We start from the raw sequence: 23,337 nt of genomic DNA, 5'->3' as shown, positions 1-23,337 counted from the left end.
TGCCACTATGACTTTTAAAGCCTGATTACTTATATTACGGAATCTATATTTTCTTTTACAGCAAAATTGGTTAAATCACAATTACCTAATAATAGAGTAGCAGTGGAAGAAAAAGTATCTTCCCTATTTACAGCTAATTCCTTTAAGCTGTATATATTACTTGAGCAGTAAATTAGTTTCTTTAGTATACAAGCATTTATGTTGCTGCCAGTTTCACATAGATGCAGGGGTGGTTGGAACCTTCAAATCTTGGAAATATCCTGGCTATATTTGAAAGTGAATTTTAAAGATGTGTGCAACTTTGCCATAATGTACTGCATGTGATAGTATAGTGCTGTATGATTTTACTATAATTTGCTGTCACATATATTTTTTATCTAGCAATGTTTTGTTACCCAATAAAAGAAGACTTCTACAACCATAGTGGAAAGTAATTGTATGTTGTGTTATCAATTACTTTATTACAATTACTTTATAATGCAGATTATACCAGTTCTATTATACCTTTTAGGTAAACCTGTGTTTTCATTTGCATCATCTGTTTTGCAATGCCTCTATCCTCTAACAAAACTATGGAAAGTTATATGAGTCTAAATGTTGCAGTTAATGTTTGTGCCCAAGTTCATGGATATCAGAATCCAAAGCTGTGTCCAGCTATTCGTCTACGATGGCATGTGACACCCTTACAGAGATATAATCTGTACACACCGGGAAAAGGGGAGTTTGGGTGTTGCCAATGGCAGTCAAAGGTAACCTTTTGTAGAGTAGGTTTAAACATGTAAGGTTTGCATGGGCTATGCTGCCGTTTTATAAAGGTGTACCTCTGGTAATTTAGATGTAACACTAACCCTATTTGAACCATACTAACAGTGTATCATTTCGAAAGAATGTGTTCAATGTGATTAACAATGTCACTCACACATTTCTTCCCTTTACGTGGTATATCTGGTAAGTTTGTGTCCTATATGCTTTTAAGTAACACTTTTCTGCAGGAACACCTTAATGTCATGTTTTCTATGTCCTGAGGTTTGTATAAACACATATCTGAGCCCTGGTGCCAGCTTGCTGTGGGCATGAAACACACTGTTGAAATGACTGCATGGTCATATGGCAACTTGAAGCAGTAGAATAATATTCCCTCTCTCAATTCCAGCAAGAGTTTGACAAAGGTTTCACCTAAATACCGTAGGGTTTTTTTTTTAGTTTTTGTTTTTACTCTCTAGTCCAAAATTAAAAGAAGATTTTGGCAGTATGTAAAAATGAGCATTGCTTTCATAATAAGGCCAGTTTGCTCCCTCCCCATCACCCCAGAAATTCAGCAGTGCTTTTCATACTCGAGCATGAACTGAGGTGTGTTCTCTCTGGCTCAGCTTTCCCTTTACATGATCCTTTTTATACGCCCATGCATTTTTCTATAGGTTTTAGTTGACTGGTTTCAAATTTTGCTTAGCTACAGATGCTTTGGTTTTTAAACAACTTTGCCATTGCTTCCAGCTTCAGCAGCCCAAATATTTTAGATGCATTCAGCAATGCATCTCTGGGAATGTCAAAGTTCAGAGAGAAATGTCGAAGTTTTGCCTGTTTCAACATTTCCAGTGGGTGTTTAGTCACTTGACTGTGACTTATTGAGTCAAAGAGTTCAACATTTCACTTTAAACTACCTTCATTTCCATCTCAGCAACTGTACAAGCTACTAAACTGGCTGTATTAGCCCAGACCTAGCATACAAAAGAATGCAGATTTTGGACAATATTTTTTTTTTTGTTAATGTAATGGTAGAACTAGTCAGAACTGTTGGGTGGAATTTGAAGGTTTACAATTTATTTCTCTTTATGTTCCCCCCCTCTGGTTCCCTGTTCAAAAAGGTATACAAGTCATCTTTTTTTATGAACTAGTAATTTTGTCATTTATTAACCAGAGGCCTGAACTCTTCAGTTTTTCACATGGAAATATATGGTGTGTGCATGGGTGTGCGTGCTAGGATTCTCCTTCAAGCATAGATTTCCAGCATGATGCACTGCAGCTCTGTCTGCCATTGGAAAAGGATTCTCTTTTACTGGCAGTTCAGTGTATCCTGCTGGTTCACCTGGGCACTGCCTGAATAAACCTGCTCTTCCTTTCACCATTGCTTCCTATCCGCTTCACATTTTGCTTGCCTCCTTTCTCAGCAACACAGACTGGATCGATCACTCCATTTCTTTTCTCCCAAAGTGTTTTTTCTTTTTAAGTTTTCTTTACTTTGTTGGTTGGGTGGGGGAATCCAGGGAGGCAGCTTCTCTAATGATTCTTGTCGGTTACTGTGACTTTTTTTTTCCCCCTTCGATTGCATCAAACCTTAAATATTATGGTGGTAAGTGCGAGTTTTGCATGCTTTTCCAGTTTGTCTAATCTCGCTTCCGTTGTTGGGATTGCTCAAGCCCATGATGTTAACACTTGGAATTTCCCCTCATCCACCTTCACAACTAATTTTCAGTTTTGTTTTTCTTGTTTGTTTACCCTTCACTATGTTTAATTAAACAAAAAAAGCAGGTTTTTTTTTTTTTATTATTTTGTAATCTCCCTTACTCACAGCCTGCCCCTTTCCCAATTTTCTCACTCTAGGTGGGTTCTTGGCCTGTTATGTCTTTGTTATGGTACTGGGTCAATAAAAAAAGCAGAAAAGAAGTGCAAAATCACCAAAACTTGAACAATGAATGTAGCTGTGCACTTTTTGGCAAATATTTTAAAAAATGTTCCTGGCTTAATTCCTTAATGACTCCATTAGACATGGCAAGTTTCTACTCTGGAATGAGTAATTCTCACTGCCGTCTTTATCCATGATGAAGACCTTTCTGGAAGCACAATCTTCAGAGGGAGCTTAAGGATTCTTGTTCAACATTCTGATAAAAACACAAATTACTAATTTCCAGTTCTTGCCAAGTTAGCTAGTTATTTTCTTTAATGCAAAAGTCAGTTGGAAGGTTAGCATATTATCTTGTTTAAAAGAATAGGATTTGTTGTCCTATCGATTTTAATTTTACAGGTTTCTATGAAGCTGCATTAGAGTGCACAGTCTGTTATCTGTACATACGGGTAGATTAAAATTCATTTAGGTGGAAAACATGAAACGGGCCGATTAGACGTTTACTTTTTTTAAATTACCTGTAGACCAAAGCAAACTGTTTACTTTGTTGCAGTGTTCCAAAAGCTGTATGCCTAAATATAATCCCTTTGTGGATTGAGCTTTGTAGGTAGGCAGTCAAATAACAAATATGCTCGATGTGTAATTCATATCAACTGCGAACTAAGGGAGGTCTGGTAATATTGGAAAGTAAACAATAATGTGTGTCGTACCCATAGTCCAGATCCTTTTCTCTAAGGGCTCATTTTTATCTTCCAGTTTACCTGCATTTTTAAAAAGAATTGATACCTCACAGATACCACTTGGGAAAAAAAACAAACCTGTGTCTCCAGTCTGCACTTCTTTTGATGGTTGTGGAGAAAAATATAGTCCTCAATATGGCTCTATATAAATTTTAGAATTTGAAGGTTAGGTATTCGTTAATGTGCTGCCTGTTTTAATAGATTTTAGAGTGCCAGTTTCTGTGGTATAGTGTCTATTCTAAAAATACTATTTTTAAATCTTTGCTTCATGCAAAAAAAAAATTTTTTTTTTTTTAAGTAAATTGTAAAAAATGGTTTGATATAGGACAGTTTCATTTTTTTCCCCTGGGGTTTCTGGTGTAGCGGAGTCAGTGAGGCATCACTAGATGGAGCTAGAGAATGTTCCTGAAGTGATATGAATAGTAGGTGAGGAGGTAATGGGGGTTTTCTATACACATTGCTAGGTAATATAGTACCACTGACAGGATAGTGTGGCATATGTCAACTTTTACCCTCAATTCAATCCTACCGGGAAACATGTTTTCCTGCCAGTGAATGGTTTGGTTTTGCATTTGTGCGTGCGTGTGTCTGTCTAGGGAATTGATTGATGTCTATCAGGCCTTCTGTGTAAATGTAGCTCTTCTGTACATTAATATAGCACGCTGTAGCCCTCCCCAGTCTGACTTATCTGTCCCATTTCAAAATGCATTATGCTAGTTTACCAGACGTCTGTGGACAAAGGCTTGTTGACTGTTTGTGCACAGTTTGTTTTTTTTTATTTTTGGTTTTTTCTTTATTTCTACTCTTGCTTTGTTTTTTCTTTTTTTGTATTTAATTTTCCTGAGAGATAATATTTTTTTGCCTACCTGTTGAATTTGTTCATGCGCTGCCAGCAGGTAGAGAGGAAGTAATAGGGATCATACGATCACATTACTCCCTGATTGTGCTCATGCAGGCACCAACACACGTTTTAAAGACTGTAATTTTTCTCCATCTTTTTGCTTCATGTGCACTAGTCTCCTTGTGGAATCCTGCTGCAAATTTTTCTTCAAGACTTCAGTGAAAATACCTCAATTTGTCACGTGTTTATAGACATTACTGCTTTAGGGAAGTAAAAAAACGCAAAAAATGCTAATCATTCAAGAAAAATATGGACGCAGTAAATTTGGCCTCTGCACATAGTACAGGTCTGTGTGACCTAGTAGCTGAAGTCTGGCGGGGAATAAGGATTTTCATGTTTCTTGTATTTTGTTTACTCCAAGATTGTGCTAGGAAGAGAGCAAACTTCCAGAAATAGTTTAGAATCTAGACATTGTAGAGTAGTATCTTGGTAAGGGAAGACCTTTTCTGCTGCCATCACTAACTCCCATCACCCCACTGTAAGAAAACAACCAGCAGGATTTTACAACTGAAATGTTGGGTTTGTCTTGTCATTAATCCTCTGAGTGAACCACTGGAACTAGGGGACAAGATGGTTTCAAATAAATCGCAACAATCTGTCCACTACTGTTACAGTCCTTCATGGCCAATATCGAACTTATGTTTCATCTTAAATAACATAATCAACCATTTAGTAACAAAATCAGGAAAGTTGCCTCGAGTGACTGTAAAGCATCCAAACAGTGAGCTGCAGTCACTGTAGGTATGAGTTCTTTGTTGGTTTGTGGTTACAGTGATTTTGACTAATTTTTTTTTCTTTTTTATTCCTTCCTTTATGATCGATTGGATGATTCAGATGATGAACCAGCTGGACCAATGTAAGTCGACCTGTCTATCTGGTAAATGTGCTTCACTGCAGTCATGGCTCTTTACGCCGAAAGCATTTCTGTTGCGTTGGTTTTAGCCTTACCCAGCAATATTCAGGCGTATGGTGTAAAGCGGTTTGTTCTTTGTGTGAAATGTTCTTTCCACATATCCTTTATCTATCTTTTTGTGGATAATTACTATATATGTTGTGTAGTTACAATTGCAACACGCTTAAAGTAAAATCACAGGCTAGTATGGGGGAGGATTAAGTTCTCTGGAATGATATTGCCATCTGTGTCCCTGTTGAGATTTCTCTTTATTACCTATTTCTGGCATCACTTTGCTCTAGGACAAGAATGTGTGTGAGACCTCACCAGAGCAAACAGATGGTAAAAACCTAACATAAGGTTCTAACCTTTAGTCACTCTCTTCAAAAACAAAAAGAGAAGTTTGTTTTTGTCCTAAACGGAATTGAGGCTCCACTTTACAAATCTGTGATTAGGCTGATATTGCAGAAGTAACATCACCTATTTCTTTCTGCAATAAAAAAAAGCATTCTTACCTGCCCTATCGCTGTCTCTTCTCAAAATTTGCTGAGCTGTGCATTTATTGGTTGCCAGGATACCCAGCACATCCTGGTTTCACCTGCTGGTGCTGTGTTTGAATGAACTCCTATACGGGTGTTACATCATTGTTGCTAAACTAAGGCTGATGTTATAGGTTTTTGTTACTAAAGAAGTTGTGAAAAGGAGAGGTTCCATTTAGAACCTTTAAAAATGTAGTCTTTTGGAAGCCTATAGCCTATATTAAGAAATTTTTGCAGCTCTTGAACCAGTGTGTAGATTGTGTCATTATTTAGTTTAAGAAAAATCAGCTTGTTTGATATTGATTATAAAGGACCATAGTCATCTGTACACGCAAATGTGTTTTAATATAGTACTTGGTAAATAAGTTATATGGAATTTAAGTTTTTGAATTTATCTACGTACACACATCAGATGATTCTCATCCAACCAGATGAGAACCTGGCGAATTCATGAATGATCGTATTACAAGTGAAGGGGAAAGGGCGCAGTGGCGTGTTGCTTGCTTGTTCTCCCCCCCTCTCCTGTACAGCGCTCATTCATGCATCTTTCAGTATTTTGTCTTTGCAAGGACAAAAATGTAACGTGTGTAGCCTTTGACCTTTTAATACACATGTACCACATAAGTCACGATAATACTTTGATAACCACCAGTTGGTTGAAGCCTAGGAGTCCATCCTAAATTGAGCAGTGCCAGTAAACTCGATAAACTACTTACCTACCAAATATTTGGTATAATATTCTATGTTATATTCAGTGGATAACACATCCAACCAGAAATCGGTTTTGCTGCAGTATGTCACTACAAATGTTACTTCTCTCCCCAGCTCATTTGTTTTTATATAGAAAAGTATTACTGTTCTGCTTCTCTAAGTTTTTTTTTTTTCTCTGCATTTATAAATCCTAATAATCTTTTTTTCCATTCCTGTCCTTTAGGAAGAGTAACTCTACAAATAACCACAAAGATAAAAATCTGAGACAAAGAAACACAAGCTAAACAAACTTTGTAAGTAATATATTGTTTGTTCTTTAAACTCAAGACACCTAACAGAATGATGCAGTTACTCTTACTACTCCTCTAATATATTTTTGGTTCCATAAATTCAACTCCTGGGATTTTAGAATCAGACCGCAGGGATGGGAAGGATGGAAGTGCACAGACATGCATAGATAGTACAGAGAAGCATCACAAATCGAGGATGTCTCACCATGCACCAGATGATTGACTACTGATCTTTTCAAAAAGGTTTAAAAGACACGTAGTTCCTGACATCAGGAGTTGGGGTGGTGCTTTGTGTGCCTATTTCTCAACAGACTTTCAGAAAAGTGCACATAGGGCCGCCAACATGCCTAAAAAAGTTAAAAGGAGAGCCTTTTTTTATTATTTATTCTGGAATGTAAAAAACATCAAAGGGAAAATCACTTTTTAGGAAACTTAACCATACATTTTTCACATGTTATGCATACTATAGAGACTACCCTAGTCTTCCAATGCAAGGCACTAAAATTGCTCTAGGCTCCCCTGATATAATCAATAAAGGTCTCCACACGGTATTATTATTGTGTGCATTATGGATAACGTACTTAATGCAAAAAAAAAAAAGTCTAGTGTAAGCTAGCACAAAATTTTGCTTTAACTGAGCAAGTATACTACACAAACAATATGGGGTCCTTTTTCTCATTTTAAGTATTTGGATTGTCCTAGCTAAAATAAACAAAAACAGAACACATTTTTCTATTCTAAAAAAAAAAGTGGAATGTCACCCCTTTATATAATGTTAAAATGTGGTGATGCTTTAAGAGCATAATGATGTAATGGCAAGATGGGGGCCGTACAGCCAATGGCGTGTGTGTGATCAATGTATCAGATCTCCTAAACCGTTAATTGTAACAAGTTCAGGTTTTTACACAGGGTACTCTCATAGCTACTAATACCTAAAATTTCTTTGAACATTTGGATTGCTGTTTAATGAGACAGTGCACCCAGGAGCCCAAACTTACATAGCAAGGAGCATTGAGTGGGGCCCCTAAATTTTGTACCTACCCTTCACCAAACTGTAATACTATACTACCCTTTCTGGTTCTGTTCTTTGAACCCCAATTTATCTGTAATGGGGAGGTGCAGGTGCAAACTGAAAATGTAGGTGCAAGTGGGGAACAGATATAATGCCCCTTAGAATGGCATCAATAGAACATACAAAAACTTTGCCCATCAAACCATCTGCTTCCCTACCTTGAACCCTAATTTCTCTAGAACAAAGAGGTGCAAGTAAACAAATTTATGGGTGCAAGTGGGAGACACTTGTGGCTAACACCCCCCAAACTTTCATCACCATGGCATCATTACAACATAAACTCTACCCATCAAAACACACTGCCCTGTTACACATGACTGTGCCTTACCAGTACCTGAACCCCAATTTTGTTTTGATGGGCAGAGTTTTTTATGTTCTAATGATGCCATAGTGATGAAATTGTAGGGGGTGTTATCCACAGACGTTCCCCACACATTTTCAGTTTCCTGCACAGGGCTACAATGCTCACAGAAATCAATGCCTATTACTATAAGGGCAGCCTGACTGAGCTTTTATTTAGGCCTCACACAATTTTTGACCACGTTGTGGTTAACTGGCCTGCTGAGCCCATTTAATTTATTGAATTGTTTATAACCAACTCATAAAATGTGAATGGTTTGTGAAAATATATGTAAAAGATTGATTGTATTTTTAAAAAACATTTTTTTTCACATATAAAAATAGTTCACCTTGGGCACTAAACATTTTGCATTTTTTCAAGGCAGTACACCCATATTTGTTTCTATATGTATATTCTTGGGGAAGAATGTAACTCCAGTATTTGTTTCTAGCTACGACCTCACTGGGGAGATTTTCCATCACTTGCTTTTACGAAAAGTGTTCTGTTAGGAAATGTGCGCAGGGGTGATACTGGAACAAGGCACAAATATAACTAAGAGTGTGAGAGGTTCTCTTCCCTTCCCTTCAAAGAATGTGTTATTTGGCCTCATTTACATCACCACTGCTATGATTTTCTATTTGTTAACGGAGTAAAATTTGGCTGTGGTAGAGCTTGAAAACCTCTTCAGATGTCTGAGTGTGTGACTGTGAAAACTACAAAACCTCTTCTGTTTTGACATCTTTTGAGCTTTGTCATATTCATAACGGCATGTAGCTCTGTTATATAAAAGAATGTGCGGACATTGATGGAGACAGATACTTCAGAATATCGGGTTGGATAGTGACTCCTTATACATATTGGTCAGCCAGGTATGTGAAATTGTGATACCAGGAGAGCACAACCTTTAATGTTTTTACTAACTGACTAACCAGTGCTAAAAAAAAAAAAAAAAAAAAGTTTTTCACCTACATGTAAACCACATGTGTTCAATAATTCTTCCCCTATTTTTATCATTTAGATATTCATGGACAGACCACTACTTATCCTCCCTCTGAAGAGCTGGCATTGCTGAAATCAAGCTTCAGATTCAGATTTCTTCAATATTCCTATTTTGTGTGCGTGTGTTTTTATTTAAAAATTTACTTCATGGGACTGAGGGTTTAAACAAAAAAATCTTAAAAAGCATGCCTTATATAGCCTTCAAGGCGAATAAAACTGGTGGGGTATTATAAGGAGCTTCAACAATAGAGTGCATATGCAGCTTTGTGTGCTGTTGCTTTTTTTTTTTTCCTAAGTTCACTTATGATATATATATATATATATGAAAGAAAATATAAGCCTTCCAAAAGGGGTTAGCTGGGGGTTGAGCAGGTAATGCATGCATGGGTTTTTCTTTTTGTATATTTTTGGTCTGTATTTCTTTATGTTTTTAGCTCAGCAGGGTTTACTAAACCCCCATTGTAAAAAGGCTTCATGCGTACTATAGCTGCTACATGACCAATCAAAAAGCCTTTTTTTGAAAAACCTAGGAATTAGGAGGTCAGCTGAAGCCCTATCTTCCTGGCCCAGATTTTTTTTTAATGATTATATTAATGGAGATTCTGTCTGTTCCAGAAGCACGATCCCACTGCTACAGGTATTTTAATAGTGTATGATGCAAGCCCACATCTTGGAAATTGAGTGACGCAGCATTTTTTAATGTATTTTTAATACACTTGTCTATAAACTGTTTTTTTTTGTTTTTCTTGTACTGATGTATAAGACTTTATTTCTTAAATTACTCAGTACCTTGCACAAAAAAAAAAATTATGGTTGGACAGAATGCTCTAGAAAAGGGCTTAATTATATGCTGTTTAGCTGTTACTGAAAATGAAACGTTGAATTTGATGGAATCCGTGACCATGTGCAAAGCTGCTTCAGTGTAAGGAGGTAAATTGATTGTCCTGATGCATATAAATGAAACGTCCAGTACTTTAGACAGTTCTAAAAACAAAATATATATATATAGGTGGGATGCTTTATAAGTGAACATTGGTTCAATCATGTATATTAAATCCTTTTGCACTGTTATGTCCAAAATGTACATTCTAGCAGGCAGAATTTTTATAAGTTATAATATATATATATATTTTTCTTTTGTTTTGGAGGGGATTTGTGTTAATTTGGGTTATTTAAAAAATTTTACATTGTTCTTTATAGCATGGTTCTATTCTATGCAACTAGATGTAAATGTGTCAGTATATCAGAGCTGTAATATCTTCTACTGGGGAAAAAGGGTTAGGGGAATGTTCTAGTTGCATGGGCCCATGGATTGTGCAATTGAAGTGTAATGTGTGTGGCAAAATACACTTGTTAACATATAAAGTGACTAAAACAAAAATGTTGTACCTGTGTGTTTTTGTTCTGGTTAGTTCTCTGTGAGTTTGTGTAGTTCTTTTTCCACATTCTCAACAAACGCTGGGAAGTGCTGGTCCAGAAGGCACAACTTGACAAACTGACCAAGGTCTGCCGTACTGAAGGAAAGGTTCTCACGTGTACCACCCAGACAGGTCACATTTCCTTTCAGGAGTGACTGCAAACACAGACAGCTTTAAATATGACTGTATACTATGCTCATATTTAGCAGAGGTCTTTGCAAGCAAGCAGTATAATTATTTTAAATATTAACTCTTGACACACACACATTCTGATTTTGTTTCAAATTTGTTGGTATTTTGATTTGTCAAAGAAAAAACTATACAGCAATGTAAGAGCCTGCCTAACCAGATGTCTTCATATAATTTCATACAGAGCTTATCCTCACAATACATTGCTGTTAGGTTTTGTTTCTGATATCAGATTAAAAACACTTTCTAAGTATGTATCCAGCCTAATGCTTTCCTTTTGTGTAATCATTTGGGCATTTCTCAAGTAAATAGATTTTCAATTCCGAGCTCTGTGGGGGGTGGGGTGGGACTGAAAAATACCTAAAAGAAAAATCCAAATGTTTGGTATTCAGAAATGGGGCAATTAGCATAACAAATGATCCAAACTAAATGTACAAAATGACTGCATTTGTAAGAGAGTGGTGCTTTCCTACTGATAAAGCCACATCACCTGTGAGAATAACATTATCAATGATGTCCTACAAAGGGACACACTTCTAAAAAAAAAATAATAGAAGTACTGAGCAGTATAGTTTAAATTCCAGCACTTGGGAATGGGATAATGTGAATGCAAAGTAATTGCTTGAAAGGTGGTGAAAATGAAAAGGTGTCAGAAGCACAGCAGCAGAAAGAGGGTAAATACGTGAGGTTAGCATGCCACTGAGTAACCGTTTCTGACTTGTGTGTGTTTCATTGCTAAGGGTTGCAATGAACAAAAGCTTTATTTCCAGGGCCACTCCAAGGAATATAATGTGGCTGCTTGCACTTTGATAAAGACAACAGAGCTTACAGAGGATGTTAAATGAAATTGTGGTGAATTATTTTTTCTGGCAGCCAAATAATTTCTTTTAACGTTTGAGGGTTTTGGCATACATAAGAACGCATACATTTGCACATGTACCTTCGGATTACTTACCATATTCTATCAAGAATTTGTGTTTTGATTTTTGGGGGTATGGGGACAGGTAGGTTGGGTGTTTACAAAAAGAATAAACTGAATTGAAAAGTCTTATAAGCTGAGCAACCACCTCTCCCACACTACAGCAACATGCTTAAGACATTAACTTTATTGCCATTGACAGCCCCTGGTCACAATGGAAAGGAGGTCCATCCAACACTGTTCTCTGGCTACACCTGTGACACTTTTGAAGTATCTGGTCTGCTTTCCCACCTTGCAGGCAACTTGGGAATTTTAGGTTTTTTGACTATTCATCTCACCCCTTCCTCTTCAGTTTGCAATTGGAGCAAGGTAAAGAATGGCGATAACTTTTTCTTGGTTATCGGGCAGCTTTTTTGGCAAAACCTACTATGAATTAGTCCATTTCTTACTGATTATCAAGTATTGATCGAGCAGTATATTGCCTTGTTTTTCAGGACTCTATAAAAAATGTAATTTCTTGATGTATTACATTTTCTTTTAATTGAGTTTGCTTCTCATCTGATTACTGGAGTTAATGTTTACCACTAGAAATGGCTAAGTAAAGAGAAATTTGATTCAAAAAAGATTTAAAATTTGTATCCATTATATTAAAAGGGTTTTATTAACCCTTTGGTCTAATTACAGTACATTTTATGTGGATGGGGATGAGGGATACGGACCCTAGCAAAGACTGTCAAATTAGCCAGGAATTATATATATATATATATATATATATATATATATATATATATATATATAGTATATTTTATTATTGCCCAGAGACTACCACAAATGGGTCACACTGTGGGGATGAGCTTATAGCCCTTGCCACCATTGTGGATGGGTAGGGGGTTTGGTTTTGCCACAGGGAAGGTGACTATATGTTGCTCGTTCTTTGAAAAAAAAAAACAGACTTCGTGTGACCTTGTTTAGATAGAAGGGGGGGGGGGGGGGGCACATACGTGCTAACCCCATTTAACGTGGAACTCAAATGTTTTAGTTAAATATTCTATACTCCTCTCTATTCACCACCTTGGTCATTTTTTGGTTATGTATTTACCTGTGCAACTTGAGCTACTCCAATACTTTGATATGTAAAACTTTGAATTGATTCTCCAATAGCCTCATTCTGAAAAAAAATATAGAACAGCACATATGTCTACAATAGTATTGGTCTGTTGAATTTCAGTATATTCGTTCCTCTTGACCCTTCATACCTGGTCACCCAAGTAATACTGGAGCTTCTGAAAACAGCTGTCACAATTTTCTAGGGCTTCTTCCTTGGATTTCCCTTTAAACTGAACTCGAAACATGCGTGATTCTTCCTACGCATAAACAAAATATTGAATTGAAAGAAATGCTAAATAATATTGTGTTATACATATGGTCACAAGAACATACTGATAACTTAATCTACACAAACTTCTATATTAAGCTGCAAAACATTATTCAGTTAGGTCCATAAATATTTGGACAGAACTTTTTTTCTAATTTTGGTTCTGTACATTACCACAATTAATTTTAAATGAAACAACTCAGATGCAGTTGAACTGCAAACTTTCAGCTTAAATTCAGTGGGTTGAACAAAAAGATGTGAGAAACTAAAAGCCTTTTTATTTTTATACACAATCACTTCATTTCAGGGGCTCAAAAGAAATTGGACAAATCTGTAGTCTTGAACTCATGGACATCTCCAGATGCCGGGTTTCCTCCTTTTTAATGCTCTGCCAGGCCTTTACTTCAGCGGCTTTCAGTTGCTGTTTGTTTGTGGCCTTTCTGTCCGAAGTTTAGTCTTCAACAAGTGAAATGCATGCTCAATTGGGTTCAGATCAGGTGAATGACTTAGCCATTCAAGAATATTCCACTTCTTTGCTTTAATAAACTCCTGGGTTGTTTTGGGTCATTGTCCATGTGTAATATGAAACGCCTCCCAATCAATTTGACTGCATTTAGCTGGATTTATTATTAATAAACCGGATTTATATAGCGCCAACATATTATGCAGCCCTGTACAAATAAATAGGGGTTGCAAATGACAGACTAATACGGACAGTGATACAGGAGGAGAGGACCCTGCCCCGAAGAGCTTACAATCTAGTAGGTGGGGGAATTTACACACAATAGGATGGGGATTTGAGCAGACAGTATGTCTCTGAACACCTCAGAATTCATTCAGCTGCTTCTGTCCTGTGTCACATCATGGATAAACACTAGTGTCCCAGTCCCACTGGCAGCCATGTTTTACAGATGATGTGCTATGCTTTGGATCATGAGCTGTTCCACGCCTTCTCCATACTTTTTTCTTGCCAAAATTCTGGTAAAGGTTGATCTTGGTTTCATCTGTCCAAAGAATGTTTTCCCAGAACTGTGCTGGCTTTTTTTAGATGTTTTTGAGCAAAGTACAATCTAGCCTTTCTATTCTTGAGGCGTATGAGTGGCTTGCACCTTGCAGTGCACCCTCTGTATTTACTTTCATGCAGTCTTCTCCTTATGGTAGACTTGGATATCGATACGCCTACTTCCTGGAGAGTGTTGTTCACTTGGTTGGCTGTTGTGAAGGGGTTTCTTCTCACCATGGAAATTATTCTGGGATCATCCACCACTGTTGTATTCCGTGGATGTCCAGGTCTTTTGGGGTTGCTGAGTTCACCAGTGCTTTGTTTCTTTCTCATGATGTAACAAACTGTAGATTTTGCCACTCCTAATATTGTAGCAATTTCCCCGGACTGTTTTTTTTTCTGTTTTTGCAGCTTAAGGATGGCTTGTTTCACCTGCATGGAGAGCTCCTCTGACCGCATACAAGCTCCCCCCTCCCAAATCAACTCCAGGCCTTTTATCAGCTTAATTGATAATGACATAACAAAGAAATTGCCCACACCAGCCCATGAAATAGCCTTTGAGTCAATTGTCCAATTACTTTTGAGCCCCTGAAATGAAGTGATTGTGTTAAAAAAAGGCTTTAGTTCCTCACATTCCACAAAGCTGAAAGTCTGCAGTTCAACTGCATCTGAGTTGTTTCATTTAAAATTAATTGTGGTAATCTACAGAAACAAAATTAGAAAAAAGTTGACTCTGTTCAAATATTTATGGACCTAACTGTAAATCCCACATACTGTGTTCAACTGTAGTAAATTGTTTTTCATTGTCATTTTCATGCTCTATTTTCTGAGGTGAACTAAAGGTTGCTGCATATAGGTAATAGGTAAGGGGATTTTCAGTAGTATCTACACCAAAAAAGCCAGGGCAGTACTGTAAAATCTATTTCCAGATACATACCCGAGCTATATCTAGATGTATAACACTTTTAATTCTAAAACTTAATTGATCTTAATAAATTCCAAGAAAACCCCCCAAAAAACTTCACTTAACAGTCTTAGGGGAAATACCTGGTAAGTGGTTTGTGAATATCCATCATTTCATTTTCATCATTACAATTTCATAGTATATTCTACTAATTATTTCTGCAACTTGCTCTGCCTCAGTGTCAGAAATTTGTGGGTCTGATAATTTGCAAAGGAGCAGCTTGATAATAAACATTACCTTTTAGTGTTTCCACTGATGTTATAGGTCATCTACCCCCTTTGATATTTTAGCTGTTGGAAGTTTTCAACATTCTTGGTTTCATCTTCATCTCAAAAGCCCCTAACCTTTTTTTTTTGGTTGTTTTTTTGCGAACGTTTTTAACTTCATGCAGTAAGGTGGATCAAATATAGCATTTAGCTACTTTTTTGACAGTTGAGTTGAGTTCTCTAGAAATCAACACCTTTTTTTCATATTGTTAATATTCACATCCTGCTATTTTCATCCCTAATTCTGGTTCCTACCTTTGTGATTACATGATATATGTATTTCTGCAATGCTTTTGATCCAGATTTTTTTTTCTACTTTACTAAAGTATTGATAAAATATTAATTCTGCAATTTTTTCAAATGCCTTTGTATAATCATTAAAACATATTTACATTTTTTTATCCAAGTAAATAATTACCTTTCCCTGCCTGTTTATCCTCTCTAAAACCTTTTTTTTTTGTCGTCCTAGAGATAATATAAAGGAGAACTTTTGCCACCTGACAGAGGAGGCCCATTGTTCTATACTCCTCACATCTACACCGTTGAAAATCGGCCCTAGCCTGATTTTTCAGTATTTTTGAGGATGCTAAAAATATAAGCCCTACCACGAAAATAAGCTACAATATTTATAATTACATGGACAAGAGGTGCTCATTAAAGGAAAGTGTTATTTCTAGACATGAGAAATTGGGGGCAATGGTTCTAAAGGAAATGGAGTCACAAAAAATTCAAGATGGAATTCAGGGTTTGGAGAGTTATGATGATGTTCCAAAAGATGACGACATGACTGCATTTAAATAAATGTTGATTTTTGTTCCTGAATATCACAAGAAATTCAAGATGGATTTCAGGGTTTGGAGAGTTATGATGATGTTCCAGAATGTGATGACATCACTATATTTACTTGAATAAATGTTGATTTTTTTGTTCAAGAATAAATGTCGATTGTTGTTCATGACAAAATAAGACATACCCTGAAAATAAGCCCTAGTGCATTTTTTGGAGCAAAAATTATTATAGGTATTATTATCCATGGTTTCATTGTTTTTCATCAAAATATCGTTTGCATCCCTTATGTAGTTAATTTATTGGGATAGCAGTTAACTTTCTAACCTGTTTTGATAGGCCTGCTTGGCCCAGTTGTCCCTTTTACCCTTGACTCGGTTGAGCGGGTGAGATAAAGCAAATAGGTGCAATGGGCAGATTGAAAAAGTGATGGGTGGTACTTGTATTCTGAGAGAGACTAAAGCATACCTTTCTTCAGTATTAGGTCTGGTTATTCAATTTAACTTCTAATTTTGACAGCCTAAGGGTTGTGATCAAATCCTAGAATTTAGCCCCAGATAGGTCTGAGTCTATATGCTAATTTAAATCTTTAGTTCATCAGCAATTTAACTGTAAATGGACATCTGGTTTTTTCAAAGTAAATGATCTTCAGAGGCCATGTGAAAACAGTATTTGCAATTACCAGGTCATTGCTTTTGCAAAATTGTAATAATCTTCCCCTTTTATGCTCTATTCAAAGTTAAGGCCACCTATCCAGTGCAATAGTTTTTTGGAGCCTATTTTAACATTTAGTTCTGCCATTACAGCAATTTTACCATAACACTTGCCATTAGAGATTGCATTTTGCCCCTTTAAGTATTATTGCTCAGTAGACATGCACATTCCTATAAAGCAATGTTTCTGAAATTTGTAAATGCAAAATTTTGGGCACATCATTGTACCCTGTGGTAACGCATTAGCCACAACACACTTTCTCCCTATGTTAAAGTATGTTGCATTGAGGCAACCTATTTACCCTAAATTGTCTTCAGTGCAAAAAAAAAACATACAGCACACATCCTGGATTGTGACGTAATATAGCCCCGGTGTGTTCTTTATATGTGTTGGAATGCCATTCATATTAAATAGTAACACACAAGCACATCATGTTTCAGTGAATTGCGTTCACTGTAGTACAGAAGTTACTGCAGTGCATTTGCATTTGGTGTATTAAGCCCAACATACTCACATGTCCAAAATAAATGGAAATAATAATATTGAAGGAATAGATCATTGTTAAACTAGTATTGTTATTGGTACAAATGGCTGGGACTGTGCAGCAGTTTAGGAGAACACAAGTAGCTGACTTTTGCTCATTCCAGGACACACACCCTGTCTTATGCCCCAGCACCACTGTTTAACTTTAAAGCTTTGTAGGGTTTGCTGCAGATTTGGGCAAGAATGTTGTGCAGGCAATACTAGCAGCAGGGACAAATATAGAGGAAGGTATAAGGCTGGTAATATATACATGTAATAGATTTTAAAAGCCTATAAACAGTGGGTATGAAGGATTAACTATTTTGTCCTTTTTTCCGACACATTAAAAATGGATATTTTAGGGTGAAAAATGACATAAAAACCCCAAAACATGATATATTTTATGAAGCTGGAGACCCTGTAAAATAAAATGGTGGAAGTTGCTGCTGTATATCAAACATAAATTTTCTGGGGGAAAAAAAAATACTCTAAAATTCTTTTAAGAGCAGCCAAACATACCGAAATCCCTGTTGAGTAAATACATGTCGTTGGTGCGCACATTTTTATGTATGCACGTATTTTCATGTATGCATAATGACAGATATTGGGGTTGATAGGAGTGATAAAGCAGCTTTGAAGCTGCTTAGGTAATTTCGAGGTAAAAGCAGGTAGCTGAGAGGAAGTGAAGAAAGTCCTAGCTGGTAAAATTGCTAGGAGTTTGTTTGAAAATTGTAGCTGTTGTAGGAAACACAGCCAAGGCAGCAAAAGGACAGGTTAATCGCTGTGGCTTAGGGTAAATTCTGCCCCTAAGTGTCACTTTGTCCAGTGCATAGAGACTACAGGTTGCCATTTACTGCACATGCATGTTCAACCATTCCTATGACCAGGGACCACTCCTGAGTATGTGCAAACAACACTGAAGCAAGAAGTGGAAAGCCATGATAAACAAAGAAGCTGTTTATGATACACTGTGCTTTAACAAGCTAAATACATGCAGTATGTTTACTACAAACATACTGTGTCCTTATGTGTGTTATCATGGAGGTTTTAGGGAACTAATCTTAGAATCATCGGATTAACAGGGAGCAGCAATTCTGTAGGTTAACTGTAAGTGGTGCTACTGAGCCAAAAAAACAACATCATCAAAGCTTTAATAACCTACATCTATAAAATAAAATGTATCCAACAAAGTATTCCTCTAATATGTGTAAAGGCTGCTCTTTTACAGTCTAATTTTGTTCTGATGCAATCAGTCATATCAAAATGTAGCTTATGTTTGTGTAATGTGAGGATTTATTCAGCCAGACATTATTCTTATGAATTGTTCAGGTGGTCTACTACTGAATATCTGTTATTATTACAAATGATATCTGACACAAAATCTGTAGGTAACTTAAAGGTAAAGGAACTCTTCACCCCTAATAAAAGGAAGGTTATGTGAAAACATTTTTGTTTTCTGTTTTGTTTTAATACTGAAATATTTTTAATTTGTTGCATTTCATTTTTTTTACACACAAGATATAAAATGTATTTTAGGCCTACTCTTTCTAAAAGCATAGAACCTGTGCAGTTGTAAATTTTAGTTTAGTTAAGTTTTTAAAGCACATACAAAACACAAACTTTGATGCTTACAAATGTCTATACGTGAAGTATTAAACTCCTCTGTAGCTCATTTTTTTTACTTTCAACCCTAACTAATGGCTCTAAAGTTATACTTCTCATTAATGCACATGCAGCTATACCCTATATGTATTGCACTCCCAAAATGTACGCACACTTGTGTGCCCTACATTGCACTATGTTTGTATGAGTATTCTTTTTTTTTAAATTTATTTTCATATGTGATAGCATTGGAAGGGGTGACAGGTTCTCTTTATTGAGGCATTTGGAGTTTTATATATATATATATATATATATATATATATATATATATATATTTAGGCTTACAAAACTTGATAACTGATTTATGATTTTATAAATTATTATGTGACATCTACTATACATTTACTGCACATACAGTTGTGTTCAGTATACTAGCAGTGTGTTTTACAATAATGTGAATAAAGCTCAAATCATGAAGGAAAAAAAAATTCTTTCTTTTTTTTATTTATCAAATAATCAAATATCATTATCATTATAAATATCAAATAAAACCCTAATTTAAAGAAGGAGGGCAGCAAATGTTGTACATGTTGGTTAAAATGCATTTCTCTCTGAAGTAAAATGGGTTATTCCAGACATTGTTTAGAAGAATAATATACTGTGGTATACCACCTTTGTGCGATCACCTTTTCTGGGGTTAGAGGTACTCTCAGACTGAAGGAGAGTGTATGAAGCACACTGGAGACAGTAGATTGTAGTTTGAAAACTGACCCGTGGTCAGTTTTAGTAAAAGGTTGTATAAGATAAAATAAAACAAACCAAAATAAATCCTAGCCAATCAGGCACTAACTATACAGCAGGCAGATTCCTCTCTAACAGTTGGTGGCTAACCCAGCCAACTCAACACAAAACATTCCAGCAACCTTTACTCACAGAAGTAGTACAGAAATGACTCTCACAGGTAGCTTTCCTGTGCCCCAGGTCTCTTTTTACCTGCTGCTCACAGCCTGGATCAGAACACTTTTGAGTGACATGCACACCCAGGTCTGGAATCCCAGCAGACATGTTGCTAGCTAATCTCTCCCATAGGAGAGGTAACGAGGAGAAATATACCTTCCCTCAAAGATGACTCCTTTTGCCATGTCACAATACTTTGAATAAAATGTTGATTGGAGAGAGGGAAACATAAAAAGAAATGCAGAAAATGATGGGCTGTTCAGCTAAAATGATCTCAAATGCTTTACAATGGCAACTAAAACCTGACAGACATGGAAGAAAACAGAAAACTACCATTTGAATGGATAGATGAATAGTCAAAATGGCAAATGATCAGCTTCAGGATGATTAATCTCCCTGGCGGTATTCCCGAGTATGGCGTGTGAATGTTGGGGGCGCAAGGCCTGGGGAATCAGATGCTGGCCAGGCATCTGCTCGCAAGCCTTAGGCTGGAGGGCAGGACCGTGGGGCTGGTAGGCGGGAAATTTAAAATAACATTATTCATAGCGCCAGGGAGGTTTAGGAAAGTGTAGTTACCTGTGAGCACTGTAACTTTTTAAAGTTGCCTAGATGAAACCAAGCTATTGTTAAGAAGCCCCCTGCAAAGTCTCAAAGTCATGAAAAAAAGGCATGTGCTGAAGAGGTTACAGTTTGCCAAAGATCACATTGACCGGTCTAAAGAGAAACAACGCAACATTTAGTGACTGACGAAGGCAAGATTGTTTTTTCTGGGTCTAGGGGCTGCAGACAGTTTGTCAGATGACCCCCAAACACTGAATTCAAGCCACAGTACACTGTGAAGACAGTGAAGCATGGTTGTGAAAGCATTATAATATGGAGATGTCTCTCATACTATGTTGTTGGCCCTATTTATTGCATACCATGGATCTTGGATTAGTTTGAATACATTAAAATATTTGAATAGCATGTTGGCTTATGCTGAAGTGCATTTTTGGAATGTGGGAGGAAACAAAAGTACCTGGGGGAAACCTTTGCAAACACTAGGAGGACATACAAACTCCATGCAGATGGTGCTCTGGTAAAGATTCAAACCTGGGACCTAGAGCTGCAAAGGCCAGAGTGCTAACCTCTGAGCCACCATGCCACCCAATCCAATAGAAAACTTGTGGGGTGACATCAAAAACACTGTTTTTGAGGTAAAACCCCGAGGTGCAGAAAATTCTGGAATGTAGTTCAATAATCCTTAGCTGGAATACCTGTTTACAGATGCCAGAAATTGGTCAACTCAATGTAACACAAATGTGCACAAATTCTCAGAAACAACAACTGAGAATTCTCAGTTTATACAGTGCATTTTTGGGTTTGTAAAGAAGAATGTGGACATTGCTAATATTCTCTTTTCTTCACTTTCTGTAAAAGGATAACACAAATGTGATACATTTTTCTTCATGATTTGATTTAGAATAGAATGTGCTTCCAAATGCATCTGCATGTATGGATATAAAAGCTAATAAAAGAGTTTTGATTTTCTGTACACAACAGTATACCTTACAGTGTTTTGATTCATCTGCAGTGAATGTTTGGTGAATGTCACATTTACACTGTTTTCTGGAGGCCACTGTTTATGTTTTGATGGTTCTGTACTCCAGAATCAGCTGTTAGGTCCAGCTTTTCCTCCATAAAATGAAGCTGTTCCTGCTGCTGAGGATCCTGTTACTGTCAGTCATGAAGCTGATTATACTGACAGCCTATCTGGTATTTAACTTCTTTTCGAGGATACAGTAATAATTAAAATTCTGAGGCATTATTTTGTTTAGTTGAACTAAAATTCTGTAAAACTGTTTTATTTAGTTGGTGAACATTAAAATTTCATTTGCTTTTCCTTCAGTGTCATTTCATTTTAATATATACAGCATATATAACCTTCAAAAATCCGGAATTTTCGAAAATTGGGCACACCTCAGGTCCGGAGGTTGTCGGATTTTTGAACCTGTACTGTAGTACTGGTATATTAAAATCTGAAACACAAAATCATGTCAAAGTTTATTAAATGTATTATTAATTTTTTTTTAAATTTATTTAATTATTTTGACCTGATTTTGTGTTTCAAACTTTATTATACTCATACTATTATATTATACTGTAAAATAAAAATGTACCGCTTTTAGACATATAAATCCAGACAGAAATTACCCGCCCAGGAGGTTTATCCAAGCTGTACCCTAGTCAGATTTCACAGGTAGTACTAACCCCTGGGTGAGTTACTTGGATCCAAAAAAGATTAGCTTTTATCTACAACTGACAGATTGTATGGAACGTTTTGTTTCTGCTTTTTGGTTCAGAAATGGTGAGCAGGTAGCAATATTTGACAGGCCAGCACTGTATGATTAGGCGAAGCTCCTGGCCTAGGGGAGAAAAAAATTTAAATCTGACCCTAGTCACTATAAATCAGAACTTTGATTTTTATGACATCTTTTGGAAACATGCTTGGAGTTTCCAAAGCTTGTATACCTATGATACACACTAAGGGGATTATTTATAAAGCAGTAAATGTGTACATGCGTCTAAAATAATAACCCTAAAATAATACCTGGCAACCTATGGAGTGTTCCAAAGATGTTTTCCTACCCTGAACTGGTCTTTAATTAGGTTATAACACCCATCTTCATACCACAGGCAGCATTGCTTAAAAGCCTGCTCCATGTCAGTACCACTTCAATTAATCATGCTGGAATTCTATAAAACATGATAAGGGCTTTTAAGTAACTACTAACCAACAAAAAAGGGAAAGGGTGCTCAGATAAGACATTTCTGTCTCTGTTTTTAGTATTCAAGGAATGGTGAACCTAGTCATTACACCCAGATCAAATTCTGTCACTGCTTTTGTTTTTCTAGCTAACGTAAGCTAAGGTACAATGATAACAAGAATTCTAATTAAGACAAAACACAAGGAAATTATATATCAGGTACAATGCACTTAAGGGTCTATTTATAAAGAAAATATTTTGGCATTCACCAAACATTCTCTAATGAAGAATAAATCACTGCCAAAAAATAAGGATCATGCTTTTCACATAAGGATCTTGCTTTTCACAAGAGCATGTTTGGTGCATGTAAGAGCATGTTTGGTTCCCTGCGTCAAAAATAGTCTTGTTTTTTAAACTGTGAGCTGCTGCCATATCTGCAATGAATGTTGCAAATTGCTTTACAGCAGATGAGATGCACCTCCTTTTTTTAATCTACAAGGAAGTTTAAAAATAATGTCACAAGCACGGAATGGTTGCAAAAAAAAGAACATCATGGATGAAGTATGACACATCAAAGAATAGTTGTAGAAGACAAGGGGCCTAATTTATCAATGAAATCTGCGCTTGCTGGTCGCGCGTACTTTCGCGCCGTTATATCGAGCCGGTTTACCGTGGGCTGGAGTCATATGCGCTCGTTCAGTCGCATCTCACTGCCAAGCCAGATGCTTGCCTTCATAACAAAATGGGCAATAGGGGTCGCGCATCCGC

General features: G+C 36.6%; 2 protein-coding genes across 2 annotated transcripts in view; one reads left to right on the top strand and one right to left on the bottom strand.

The window, feature by feature from the left end:
- The window catches only part of NPTN (neuroplastin), a 37,612-nt gene extending 27,124 nt beyond the window's left edge, over window positions 1-10,488 (top strand). The window contains exons 7-9 of the mRNA XM_072402129.1: window positions 5,099-5,120; window positions 6,630-6,699; window positions 9,127-10,488. Of these exons, the coding sequence (XP_072258230.1) occupies window positions 5,099-5,120; window positions 6,630-6,690 (83 nt within the window). The 3' untranslated portion in view covers window positions 6,691-6,699; window positions 9,127-10,488. The remainder of the gene's footprint in view (window positions 1-5,098; window positions 5,121-6,629; window positions 6,700-9,126) is intronic.
- Window positions 10,489-10,501: 13 nt separating this feature from the next.
- Window positions 10,502-23,337, bottom strand: part of REC114 (REC114 meiotic recombination protein) — a 67,974-nt gene continuing 55,138 nt past the window's right edge. Inside the window, exons 5-7 of the mRNA XM_072402130.1 lie at window positions 12,890-12,997; window positions 12,733-12,801; window positions 10,502-10,680 (exon numbers count right to left, since the gene is read on the bottom strand). Of these exons, the coding sequence (XP_072258231.1) occupies window positions 10,516-10,680; window positions 12,733-12,801; window positions 12,890-12,997 (342 nt within the window). The 3' untranslated portion in view covers window positions 10,502-10,515. The remainder of the gene's footprint in view (window positions 10,681-12,732; window positions 12,802-12,889; window positions 12,998-23,337) is intronic.

This window comes from Pyxicephalus adspersus, chromosome 2 (assembly GCF_032062135.1).
Source record: "Pyxicephalus adspersus chromosome 2, UCB_Pads_2.0, whole genome shotgun sequence".
NCBI lineage: Eukaryota > Metazoa > Chordata > Amphibia > Anura > Pyxicephalidae > Pyxicephalus > Pyxicephalus adspersus.
This window is presented reverse-complemented; position numbering and strand designations above follow the sequence as displayed.